Genomic DNA, 13,633 nt, shown 5'->3' on the forward strand with positions numbered 1-13,633 from the left:
ATGCCACCTGGGTTACTGCAGAATTCAATTTACTTTGCAGCATGCTTTATGCTGGTCTGTAGCTATTAAAGGGAGAGACAGTTTCCAGTTGAGTGTGCAGCAATGCACAGCTAAATTGCTTTCTCAGGGTTCCCCTGGGCCTTCGAGCCCCTGCACTCCTGCACCAGGAGCAGCAGCCTCGGATGCTGCCCCAGGGCCGTCCTCCCCTGGAGCCCTCTCCTCACCTCACAGAGTAACGTGGCTTAGAGTCAGAAACGGCAGGCATGGACACATTATTTGGTATTGGCTCATCTTGGTGGCACAAACTTCAGCCCACTTGTAAACACACTAAACCTTTTTCTCTTTCCTAGCCAGGCAGAACTGCCCACTTGCTTCTCCCCAGCTGCCATAAATCTGCCTCCAGTTTGGTCCGGGACCAGAGAGAATATAAAATTAGATCCTCAGACAAAGAAATATGGAGGGAACTTTTTTTTTTTGGGGGTGGGTTTTGTTTTTTAATTGTTTGCTTGGTTTGTTCCTCCAATGGAGACAACTATCTTCCTTAAAATTAGCTGCATTATTCTTCCCTAAGATGGTTTTCAGCCTGTGGCAACCAGTGCATAGTTTTTGCAAGCTATCCTAGAAAGACAGTATACTCAGGCACAAGTATCCAGACATGTTGCAGGACAACCAGAAGCAAATATTCTTAAAGCATAAGATAAAGATGAGAAAGAAAATAGCTTTTAAGATAAGTCACCCCTGCTGGCAAGTACCGCATCTCTGGCACATGGTTGCATTCCTACCTGGGCAGTCGCAATCTCCACGCTCTGACCAGGCTGCTTCCCAGGGAAATAAAGCAGGCTGACCTTTCAGGAGATGGGGAAAAAGTTATAAAATTAACAGGATTACCATCTGAAGCAGAGATCCAATTTAGAAAGAGGCCTGTTACCTGAAGTTTCATTCATAGACACATCTCTTTCTCTCAGATACAGGTTTCCCACACAGCCCAGACAACACACAGAACACCTGCATTCACTCCTAGGTATCAACCAAAAACACGTATTTAGCTTAAACTGAAAGTTAAGAGTTCATCAGATGAATGTTACTACAGATAATTTCTTGAACAAATGTAATGGGGGTTACATTTTCTTTATAAAAGGCTAGTTACAATTTTATTATTTTTAAACTTTTTTTTTTTTTTTTTTTTTAGAAAGAAATGAAACACATACTAAGCACTGAGAAGTGCAAAAGGACTAGTACCAAAGCTTGGCTGGTGATTTCAGAATTAAGCCTAGAGACCACCTTTCAGGAGGGTTATTGTCCAACCTCCCGCCTCCCATTTGGTGTTCTAAATTTAAGAACAAATAATCAAAGTGTGTCTTAACAATTCCTTCAGTGTTATAAACTTTTTCAATAATAAGCAAATATAACATTCCAGTTTTCTGAGAAATTAAAACCTCTCTGAACTGGCACCAAGCTTGTTCAGCTAACATTTACACTTGTTTTGTTAGCACAGAACTTGGAACCATTCATTGCAAGTAGAAAATAAAAGCCAGCAGCACCAAAAAATTCGCTTACCATTAGTTACCATAGGCATTTTTATTACATTAAAGCTTTAACATTTATCAGAATACTGGGTCAGGGAAGAGTAAGAGGGAAAATAACTTAAAAATAAAAAGCAGCCTTGCTGGGAACTAATGCTTAGAAAAATTAACCAACAGCAGAGTAGGAGCTTCCTGAAATATAAGTTTTGTAGCATTTAAGTTATCTACAGGAGAATGTGATGAATCCTGATAGTCTCACAAAAGTTTTCAGTGTTGTTTAACATTCTTTCAAAGTGAACATGATGAGAAAAACAAGCAACAATTTTTACATTTATTTTTCTATTCCTCTTTTGTCCAGAACCATGACTTCCCATAGAACATCTTACTATGACTTCTGAGACTCCCCAAAGGTCAACTCTTCCTGTAAAAAGGCACACACGATTCCAGAATTCAGTTTTGCACAGAAGACAATTACTTGTCAAAGACATGCCAAACTCCCAAAGTTTAAATGATTATGTTTCAAGAAAAGGTAAGCTTTTCCCACTGATCACTTCATGCTATTAAGCATAACAATCCAGACAATTTGATTCAAAAATTTTGCCATACACTGATCAGGCGGTGAGATGTGGAAGGATTCCCCAGATACTTGTCATGTTTATTATCCCCTCCCCAGCCACCTGCATCTGGCTAAGGGAAATCCAAGTAGCCCAACATGACAACTTCATCTTAGTATCCAAAAAGGAAGCTTTAATTGGTAAGCCAGTAGTGGTAAATAAATAAAACAATAGTTACTACATTATTCATCCCCAATTCCCACACTACTAGTGGTCATAGTCTGAAAAACCTTAGCTGACCATAATTAAAAGAAAAATAGGAATATACATAAAACCAGCTGTCTTAGACAGCATTTTTATTAAAAATGGATACACAGAGACATAGCAGCATTTACAGTAAAGAGTTTTTGAAAAGGCATCAAGTTGTAAGCCAACCATTTGAAAAAGAGGCTTTGAAATGTTGTCTTCCACAGCACTTTTTGCACATTTGTCAACAGGGGACAGTATGACTGCAGATTATCCAAAGGACAAGCAGGCACAGTAACTAATCTAAACTTCAAGCCCTTTTTCTGAACAGTTGGTCACATCAAGCATCACCCTCCATAGCAGCATTTGGAGCACTCTTCGGTGTTCTTTTAAGTGGCTGGTGTACTTGATCCATTTATTTAAAATATTTTAATGTTCAATAAAATATTTCAAATAGAAAAATTCTTCTGTCACAAAAAAGATTTCCTTTTCAGATTCCATAAAAGCTTATGAACTTCACTGGCAGCATTTCCATAATGGAGCAGGAGTTAGAACCAGCAGAACAGGCACTTCAGCAAAACTGTCTGTCAACAGTTTCTAAAGTCATATTGGCTTCAGTCCAGAACACTGTTTCTTACTGCTCTGTGGTGGTGTAAGGACACCAGTGGGGAAAGGTGAAGTCCTATTTTGCTCAGCCAATATGGCTTGTTTTGCTTGAGCTTTGTCCTGAAAGCACAGGAAAAAAAAATATTGATACTTTGGTAAATCTATGCAACACATCAATATAATTGAGTGCTCTATAACTTGATAGATTGCTAATCTCAAAATGCATATTTTTATCTAATCCCCCTAACAGTAACTGATAAATCACACATTAAACAATAGTAAATATTAACCCCAAGAGATCAGTATTAATTTTTGGAATCTGATGATCAGAATTATGGTACTTGTACTTTAAAGAAAGCAAAATTCAGAAGCAACTGAACAAGACGAGCTGTAACTTCTACTACAATTAAATAACCTAAACTAAACAAACAAACAAAGCACCATGGCTTACATGAACTACAATTTGTTGGACAACATTTTGATCCTCTGCAAGTTTCTCATCTTAAAACCCACTGTTGCTCAACTTCTTGTCAACCACCACTGTCACGTAACAGTCCCACAAGATCAGTCTGTATTTCCTCTTTTTCAGACAAGGTTGCATTACCTGTATTTCCTATAAAGGTCTAACATACAGTGTTTGAAGTATCCCAAATGGTAGAAACGTGCTTCCAATTTCTAGAGTAATTATTTGCCATTTGAGATAAGAGGCTTAAATCACAATCACCTTTTAAAACTGAATCCTGAACAAGCCAGTCCCAAGACAAGTCTCTGTCCCAAGAATTCTGGAACCTTGTATCACCTGAATACCATCTCAATCTGATAATGTTTCACTTAAGTTCACTGTATGTTCCAAACAGAGAAGAAACAAGATTTATGGGATTTTACAGACAGATTTTAGTCAAAATTACCCACATACATACCAGCAAATCCAAGCAGTTTATGTGCGTCTGTATATTGTGCAAGTCTTCAGGAGCTATACCTCTAAAGTGTTTCAGTTTGGAGCTTCCTACTTCCCTTATAGCCATCGCAAACGGAACCATCCATTTTACACATTCCTCTATCTCCCACCATTCATAACCTGGACGACAAGACATATGCTTATCTGCCTGAATGAAGACTCAACATTTGTAAACACATTAGACTTAAGTTTATAAATGCCAGTACCTGAAACTTTCTGTATCAGCTCAGATGAGGAGAAGTGATACAAAGCAGAAGCTGCAAGTACTCCATACGTATATTCCAAGCAGCCAATATCCAGCACACAGAGATCCAAGAGCTACAAGGCAACAGATGTTTAGTAAGTTTATCACAAGAACACTTTTTCCCAGGTGAAATAGCATTTGAAGGGAGAATTCAGCCTTACCTCTGCTATTTGCACAAATATTTGCTGTGGATATTGTGGCAGCAATACCTCATAAAGCTCATTTAAATACGCAACTTGCATGTAAATGTTTAGCCATGATACAACTGTCAGTGGATTTAAGTTCCAATTAAGAGCCTGAAAGAGTAGACATGCACAAGACTTCAGTATTAATAAAGAGTTCTTAACTTAAACCATTAAACTTTATTTACTCCAGATCAGAAACTGTAACTCCAGTTGGTCAGGACATCTTTGAAACACACAAATCTAATCCTTTCCTGTATCTCTTCCTGCTGATAGGGTGGGGGAACAATTCATTTTGTTAACACGCACACACTGGTGGGTGCTTTAAGTCACTTGTTACCTAGAGAACACTGTTTTCTTATTAGAAAGAGAAATTGTGCCTCTTAGCAGAACATAAGATTAACTGAGGCTCTCTGCTTTTAGTCTGATCATGCTATGCATTTTTAAAAAGTGAAGTACAACTAATTCCATTTTGAAATATTACCTTCATAATGATCAATTCCATACTGAGGATTTCGTCTTCCGTACAAGCTCCATCTGTAACGTAGGCAAACTGGTGCAACTTTGGTGGATAAATTTCCTGAAAGATAGGAGATCAAGTATTTAATTTGTGGAATAGGTTGTAACTAGTTTCATGTGCTAAAAAAAAAAAAAAAAAAAGAACCACCCACAACTATTTCAGCATTTCAAAACAGAGGGGAAAAAAAGAAAAAAGAACCAATCACCCCACCATAACTCATGGTATTCTCCTCTGGCTTTAATATGCAGATTTCTTGTTCAAACTTCCTGTTCACAGCCTTCGCCTTTCACTTCTGATGGATCGGTACAATACACATTATGTCTGACTACAGCACCACTAAGATGGCATCGTAATTGACATCAAGATTTTTTTTTTATACATCCTAAAGAAAAGGTCTTTTATCCCTTGCTAGAGAAGAACAGACTGAAGAATAATAGCCCTCTTAAAACACAAACAGTAAGAACTTAAAATGAATCTAATGTACAGTAAGTGTGCTGTCTGTCCATTCACATTTTTATGTTTAAGTAAAACTGGAGATACTTACCTCAAGCTTTGCTGCTATGAATAAAGAAGAGATACCAATAAGCTGCAATAGTGTTTTTACAACGTTCTGTTGTGTTGCCATGAACCGATCAAAGAAGTCTTGTGCTAAATAAAAAGTTTCTCTATGAAGCTTGTAGACTTCACAAACCTGGAGACACATTAGATATTATAAAAGGTCAAGAACAGTGTTATAGAGTGAAAAATAGATGTTACAGATGTATTAAAAAAAAAGAGCTAGACATAAAATTCATATTGGCTTTTTGCTTCGCTGCTGTTGTGAAGTAATACATTAACTAAGAGTATGAGTTGAACAGTTTCCTCTGACACAAGATGACTGCCATGACAGTAACTACCAAAAAAGAGATCAGAGTGAAAAGCCTTTTAGGAAATGCAAGCACACATTCTAACAATGCCAGAACATCAGTTCCTCATTTTTGCAAAGATGCATCATTACAACACCTCAAAAGGGAAAACTCTCACAAATACTTTAGAATTAAGAACAGAGACCATGCCACCAAGCCATCCAAACAGCAAAAAAGACTCGCATACAGAGAGAAGAATTGTATCACATTCTGCGTGCCAACAATGGCTAGACTGGTTGTGAGACACATCTGATCTCTAAGCCGTCACACCTTCCTTCTTACAGTGACTTTCATAATCATTTGTGCTGCTTTTTTTATGCAGCGTGACCTTACAATCTTACATCATGAAGCTTTAAGAACAAATTTATTATCCACTAGCAATCTAAACGGACAACAGATTACATTGTCAGTTTGTACACAATCACCTCAACCATTATATATTCTTTTTTTAAGCTGGGTGCCATTCTCGACAAACTTTAAGACGAGGACAAGTGTCTGGTGTTAATGGGTTATCCAAAGATAACTTAAAGTATTCATTACAGTTATTAGTACACTTCAAGAAAAGCGCACTTGAGATACTCACAAGCAAGGAAAAGCTTACCTCCATTAGCCAATCTAGAAGGATCGTTCTCATTTTAGGTTGCAGGAGAGGGTGCCTTTGCATGTAAAGTTTATCCCTCACATATGTCTCTTCTTTTTTCATCATGTTTTTCCATACGTCATCTCTGTTTGCCCAGCTAAGACAGAACATTATGTTTAGTCTTGAATCATAAGACAAAAGGCAGGCAGACAAGCAGCAGAAAAACAGCTCACTTACCCTAGAACTGGTAACGGTGAAGCTCTGGTTTGAACAACACTTAGATGTATAAAGGGAGAGTAATCAACGCCAACTGGATCGTCATCTTTATCTGGAGTAGGAAGCAGCATATGGGCATTTTTGTGAAGGTTATTCCAGGATGGCTGTTAAATGAAATACAAGATTTTTTACACTGTGCCTTTTCAAATAATCATTTTAGCTGTAAATAAAAGACATGTCATTGGGAAGAAATTATGACAAAAAAACCTACGATTATCTCTTTAAACTGTACAGAATCACAGAGTTGTTGAGACAGAAAGGGACCTCTGTAGGTCATTTTGTTCAACTTCTCTGCTAAAGTAGGGCGATCTAGCACCAGTTGCCCAGGAGCACATCCACATGGCTTTTGAGTATCTCTAGAGATAGGGGCTCCACAACCTCACTGGGCAACATGCGCCAGTGCTTGGTCACCCTCACACTAAAAAAAGTGTTTCCTCATGTTCAGAGGGAACCTGCTGTGCTTCAGTTTGTGTCCATCTCCTCTTGTCCCCTCACTGGGCATTACTGAAAAAAGTCTGGCTCCATCTTCTTTATACCCTTCCTTTCAGGTACTTATATACAATTGATATGATCTCCCTAAATCTTCTCCAGGCTAAACAGTCCCAGTTCCCTCAGCCTTTCCTTATGGGACAGATGCTCTGGTCCCTTAATCATCTTACTGGACTTCTGCGGGACTCTTTCCAGTATGTTCAAGTCTCTCTTGTACTGAGGAACCCAGAACCAGACACAGTACTCCAGGTGTGGCCTCACCAGTGCTGGGTAGAGGGGTATTGCTACCCTGTTCTCCATTTGAAGGACCACAACTGTTTCATGGAAGAATATCCAAGTCAGAGTCTCCTATTGTCATGTTACACTTCGTTTTTACCAAAATGTGTGTGCCTTCAGGTAAAGAATAAGCAGAAGGAACTTTGAAACCCAAATACAAGGTTAGGATTTCTGGTAAGGAATATGTAGATGGAATGCCTGAAGTCACGGTTCCATGCAAAGCAACCTTAACAATTAACAGAGCAAAACAGTAGTGTATAGATTTTTTTTCTTACTCTTTCATCTAGCAGTGCTAAGATGAAAAAAACAATGCAGTTACGATCCAATTGTTTTCAGAATAAAGCAAAAACATGTTAAGCAATGGCCACTAAAGTATCAAGTTGACCATTTCATATACAGAATTTTGCCAAGGTCTGCAAACAGACATCCAACACTTCACCCATCATATCCTTTTATTTGGACCAGAACTTAAGTTTAAGTTTACTTTTCTCCTGCCTAACTCTGTTAAACAACATCTTGGTGTACGCTCCACACAGCTCCCCAGGAAAATACTACTTGTTTTATTTTCTGGTAGAATACAGAAGCAGTCCCATGTCATCAAGCCTAAGCAAATTAAAACCTGCCATTTCTGCTTAACAGTGAAGTCTGCCATTTTGCTGCAAACTGTTCTGTTCTGCACCACTAAGGGGACAAGAACTCCCTAAAGTGTCTAAAGGTGGTGGTGGTGGGGAAATATGAAGAATCATCAGGTGCTAGCAATTAAAATGCTTTACATGAAACTTTGCCTCTTGCCAAGAAGCTTCCACACCTGATTTTTGCCCTGTCCTTGCTACAAATGACATCGCTTTCCAGCAAAATGGCTACCTCCTAGCACCAGCTTCAGAAACAGAAACCACCTAACTTGATGAAACAGAAACCACATTTCACATTTCACCCACAGCTAAGACTGCTTTGTGCTTTGAGTTACTGACACACAGATAGACAGTTTTTCTTCTTTGAGCTCTACATTGAAACCTAGCATAGCTACATATCCAGCCATGTCATGATTTAATCTGGGCAGGGGAATGCAAAAAGAGGGAAGAGCATTTTTATCTTAAAAATTACAGAATCCTTACAAACTCAAAGTCTGAATAAAAGTATCACATCAGCGTTGCTTTAAGTTAATTTTTGTTCTCCCTCAAAACTAGACTTTAGTTACACTTTGTCCTCCAAACTGCATGGCAAGCCCAGCTGCCAACAGCCTTCAGAGAAGTGCTGTCTTATCAGTTAATCAGCAAACCAACAGAAAAGCTGTAAACTATATGATATCTATTTAAAGGTGCTTACTACACCACTAGCTTCTGAAGGACAAGGGAGCTGCTCCACAGAGCTCTCAACCAAGGCAGGTACCTCACATACTATGCAGCAGCAACAACAATTGATTTAAGAGATTTCACCACCCCGATCTTCTATAAGGAAATATAAATCAAGGGTCAAGAGCCTCTTGGGTGTTTTGAAAAAAAGTGAAAACAAAAGTTTTTTATTAGATAATGTGACTCACCAGGATGACTGAGGAAAAGAAGAGCAAAAGAATCTAGCTGAGCTTCAGATGAGAAGGAAACAAATGTGCAGGGCCCTCAAAAGAAAGAAGCTATTTGGAAGGGAGACAGGAGTCTGAATAAGTGTAGGTGAGGGAAGACCACAGATTTTGGTTGAGGGAATGAGCATATTAGTCAGACTCGAGTCTTTTAAGCAGATTTAGCAAGACGTTCAACCAAAACTAAGAAGCAGTATCAAGAAACTGCATTACATCACACCCTAACTGTAAGGAAACAGGAGCAACCACTGAAAAAGAAACAGTTTAAGGTGGAGAAGGTGTGAGGAAACCATGAAGAACTTCCTTTGGGCTTGGACAGAGCCAACCATGAAGCAGCAAGCTGACAAAAAGCAAGAGATGTTACAGAGAATCTGTGCAGCCTAATTAAGGAAATCCTACAGTCCTGGGTTTACTTCTGAGGCAAACAGGAGCTGAAGTAGGATGCAAGCCAAAAATCAGTGGGGAAAACTGCCTCTTCAAATCTATATGGAGCCCAGCAAGAAAGCTTGGCAACAACTGCAGTAGCATTCCAGATACAGGAACAACTGACCAGAGATACAGATCTGTATCTCAGACCTGAGAACTAGACAAAGATTGGAGAAACTGAACTGAAGACAGGAGGAGGACCGAGAAGGGCAGAAGGGAGGTGACCAAAGAAGTCCATCAGAGCAGACAAGTCCACACAGCTCCAAAGAAAGAAAACCCAGGATTTCAGAGGTGGGTTATTTTTAAAGCTCAAACATTCCCACACCTCCATTTTCAGCAGCATGTCATTATTCACCAATATCTCAAACATTCATTTAAACAGATTTTTTGGAAGTCCTTCAGGCATACAGGCCAGACACAAAGTAGAGCAGGTAGCAACCATTGGGTCTACTGGTGACAGGCCATGCAGAGTCTTTGGTGAAGCAGCCACCACTAAACCACAAGCTGATGAGACACTCATGTGTCTCAACATGAGCTGGGAGCTACCAGAACTTCCACAGACTGAGGGCAAGGAGGGCAGCAGGAAAGCAGAGGAAGAAACAGCAAAGTCAGAAGATTTTCAGCATTGAAATCAAAGACACAGGAACAGGAGGGGGACAGGACTGTCTGTCTCACCCTAAAAAGCAGCACCTTGTAACAGAGAAATATTGATATCAACTAATAGACTCCAGCCTTGGTTTGCCCATCAGAGATAGTAAGACTATAATTCTAGCCATTTTTCACTGACAGGATGCATTAGTTTGAAGTTTAGGGGTTTTTGCCATCAGAAAGAGATTCCAGAATTAATATATGAGAGAGAACAACTCACATTATTAAGTTGATCCAATTCTTTCTGAATAGCAAAGGAGCATCTACTACTTTTAATTTTCTAAAGAGTCTGAATGTTGTCCTGCCCCAGATATAAGCCAAGTCAAGCTTTCAACCTGGATATTCCAAAAATAACCTAGACTAAAGAAACTTTTTTGAGACTAAAGAAACTATTTTCAAACCAGTTAAGCAGAACATTTTGACAACAGTAAGACCAGATTCTGAAAAGTGAGAAATTGATCAAAACTATTTCCTGATAGTTTACTCCGTCTTCTTTTCATCTGAAAACATTAGTTAGTTTCATCTAAAAAAGTAAACTTCTAGATTCAGTTCTCCAGCCTAGATGGAGATGGCCATGTATTGTCACAATTGCATGGATGAGTCTAATCTAGTTAAATGAATTTTGTTTTACACGGAGCCTTGGAAGTGTATCCATCCACAGAAAGCAGGCAGAATTAATATGAGAATTGCTAGCTGTATTACAGTAGTGCCAGTTCTCTAAATTCAAACACAGAATTTATGCAATATTCTGCTGTCACAAACCTGATGATATAGCCACCCTTTCATCACATAAAGGGTAACGGCATCCTAATTAAGAACTCAGGCCTTATGTTCAGCAGAAGCAAACTAATGAATTGACTATGAAGATGCTGTAAAGTGGGATGTGACTATGATATTTTGCCTTGTGTATAAACTAGTGTCAGTAAACAATTTATTTAATGTAGAAGTCATGTGGTATAGGCTGCAGTGGATTTATAGCTACTTGCATTTTAGAATTGTTGTGCCTCAACAGAATAACTACCGCACTGGCTATCATACAAGCCTGCTATACTGCTGCTGGAACCGTAAACATATTCTCATTAGTGGCCCATGGCAATTTATATCAGAGAATAGCTTGTGTCACACCATAGACTGAAGAGCTGCTGCTGTGCAGCCAAATGTTAGCTTTTTTAAACAGATCTGTAACAATCTGGCTACTTTGTCACAACAAAAACCCTTCTCTATGTAGGAACGCATACACAGGTACCCATTTTATTTATGGTTTACAGAATCAAAGAGCCAAATCCCAACAGTATCCTAAGCTTAACTTGAAAAACTCCCAAGTAAATATTTTGGATGTCTACTCCCTAAATTATTTAAATTTTAATTTACCTATCATTCCTGAAGTAACATTGAAGGGCCACCAGGCCAGGAACACAAACAAGAACACAAAATTGGAAGACTTTATCTATTTTCAAAGTTGAAGGTCAATGTATGCAAAATATATTTTGAGTTTCTTTCCACTGTCTTTTTGGAAGAAGGTAAAATTGAGTGCCCATTGAGGGTTTTTTAACAACACCTTATTATTATGCAATAAACACACACAAGAAGCCCTTGCTCAGCTCAAACAGAATGAATCTTTTGGTAAAGGAGAGAGCTGTGGTGAAGGACAGGCAGCTCTTCCTTGTCAGAAGTGAGAAATTAGTTTAATATACTGCACAAAAGAAAGACAGAAGGGAAGGAGAGATCCCCTCATTAAATGCTCACCATTTGAGCCCTGCTTAATATGTTGACTGATAACTGGTATACGCAGTTGCAACAAGCAGAGGCCATTCCAAACAATGATGCCCATCTGTTATGGTAGCACTTTAGTCTTAGAACTTCCAGCTGCCACTTCTGGTTAGATGTGCCACATTATGCACAGCCTTGCGTACCAAATGAGTGTGGTCTGTACTCCCCAATCGTGACTTTTGCAGCTTAAGTATCACCCTGCATGTGCATTAGCAGGCTGAAGTCCCAGTGACAGTGACTGACCGAACGTGTGCATGCAGAAATAAAAGGATGAGAATAAACCTATTTCAAAAAACAGGCGACTCTGTTTAGCGTGGGCATCGCTATGTACAAAAGCATCATATTTTTATTACCACATAACAACATAGTATCCAATATAGATACCAATAGCATTGCTGTTTTGAAGAATATAGAAAGGGCACTAAGGGAGCTAGAGGACACTACTAAAGCTAGTTTTGACTTTGTCACTTAGGTCATTCTAAATGTCTTACTGAAAAAACTGGCAATGGTCACTACTAACCTCCACCGCAGGCCCGATTTCCACAGGTAAGGGACTTTACAGAAATTATCCTTCTGTTCTGCAGATAAATGAAGCTTATTTTACCACCCCATTAGCATCTGGTATAAACTTCAAAGTTGTAATCAGGAACCCCTTACTTTCTGTTTCTGATAATGACCTTTGTCAATGGGAATAGAGCTGACAGTAGAAGGAGGATCTTTCCTCTCTCCCAGGTAATACACAAGTAGAAATACAACTGCAAAGAGAATCACCTCAAGAGACAATTCTGTTTGGATGCTTAAGTGTCTCATGTTTTGGCTTGCAAGGTAGAGCATATAAGCTCATGACTGTACACGTGCAGCCCTCTAGAGAATTAAATTCAGAGTCCCTCCATGTAGGCTTAAATGCATATTAAAGCTTTTGTAAAGTGCATCCTTGCAATCCTAGGACAGCTGAACATACTGATGAAGTATTAACATAATGTTTTAGACCAGCTCAGGCCTCATTTCTTGCATGGGCTCCAAAGCAACATGTGTGAACTGAAGCGTTTTGAACACTTCAGCAGCCAGGGTTGATAGTCCCCCTTGCCCACTGCTATATAGCTAGAGGTAGCTGTATCTGTGTTGCACCATGTTTGTAATAATAAGGTACTGCAAAATAACAAGAGGATTGAGTAGGATTACAAGAGTATGATCTAAAGCCAAATGAGTTACCTCGTTTTCATACTGCTTTTTTCTAGTCATCTCCATTTGGGCAATCTCTTCATCTGGATCCTGTAAGAACTACAAACAGCAACACATAATTTCAGGAGTACAAAGCACGGGACAAGCGACCATGGGTCACTGTGACACCCACCCAGCCCCTCAGGATCGCAGCCCCGCAGCAGCCCAGGGCCCACCCAACACTCAGAGCACCACATGGGCCCCAGCCACCCAACAAAAGGAGGCGAGGGCCCGGAGGCCAAGCCCAGCGGCGGGGCAGGCGCTGGCCTGCGAGCACCAGGCTGGGCCGCCGGGCCGGGCCCGCACTCACCGTGGCCACATCGGCTTTCCTCTTGCGGGCTCGCATGGCGCACTCCGCACCCCCGTCCCCCTTGGCGGGAGCCTTCTCCTCCGCGCAGTCGCTGCCAAGAGAGAAGAGGCTGAAGGAGCCGCGGGAGACCCGCCGGAGGTGCGTGACAGACCTCGGCCTACAGGGCCCCGCGCACAGCGCGGCCGGCGGACTCACCTCTCCCGGCGCATGGTGCCCGCCTGGGCCGCGTCGGGGCGAGTGGAGCGCCGTGCGGGGAGCGGCCGAGCAGGCCCGGGCCCCAGCCCCCACAAAGGGCCGCAGAGGCGCGGGCGCACAGCGCGGCA

General features: G+C 40.4%; 1 protein-coding gene across 1 annotated transcript; it reads right to left on the reverse strand.

Annotated features, from left to right (window-relative positions):
* Positions 1-1,623: 1,623 nt before the first annotated feature.
* CCNE1 (cyclin E1) lies at positions 1,624-13,590 on the reverse strand. The gene is made up of 11 exons (XM_065640894.1): positions 13,506-13,590; positions 13,311-13,401; positions 12,992-13,060; positions 6,556-6,698; positions 6,340-6,475; positions 5,378-5,524; positions 4,798-4,893; positions 4,293-4,427; positions 4,094-4,205; positions 3,850-4,007; positions 1,624-3,049 (listed from the first exon to the last, which is right to left on the reverse strand). Exons 1-11 carry the CDS (start codon positions 13,517-13,519, stop codon positions 2,927-2,929), a joined length of 1,224 nt encoding a protein of 407 aa, XP_065496966.1. The 5' UTR covers positions 13,520-13,590; the 3' UTR covers positions 1,624-2,926.
* Positions 13,591-13,633: the final 43 nt, after the last annotated feature.

This window comes from Caloenas nicobarica, chromosome 9 (assembly GCF_036013445.1).
Source record: "Caloenas nicobarica isolate bCalNic1 chromosome 9, bCalNic1.hap1, whole genome shotgun sequence".
Taxonomy (NCBI): Eukaryota; Metazoa; Chordata; class Aves; order Columbiformes; family Columbidae; genus Caloenas; species Caloenas nicobarica.

Bases quoted from the DNA above. Each gene is read 5' to 3' on its own strand.
- CCNE1 (XM_065640894.1), bottom strand. The intron at 13,061-13,310 runs GTGAGTGCGGGC...TGCTGTTTGTAG, and splicing joins GGAAAGCCGATGTGGCCACG to TTCTTACAGGATCCAGATGA. The intron at 4,008-4,093 runs GTACTGGCATTT...CTTGTCGTCCAG, and splicing joins GCTGATACAGAAAGTTTCAG to GTTATGAATGGTGGGAGATA.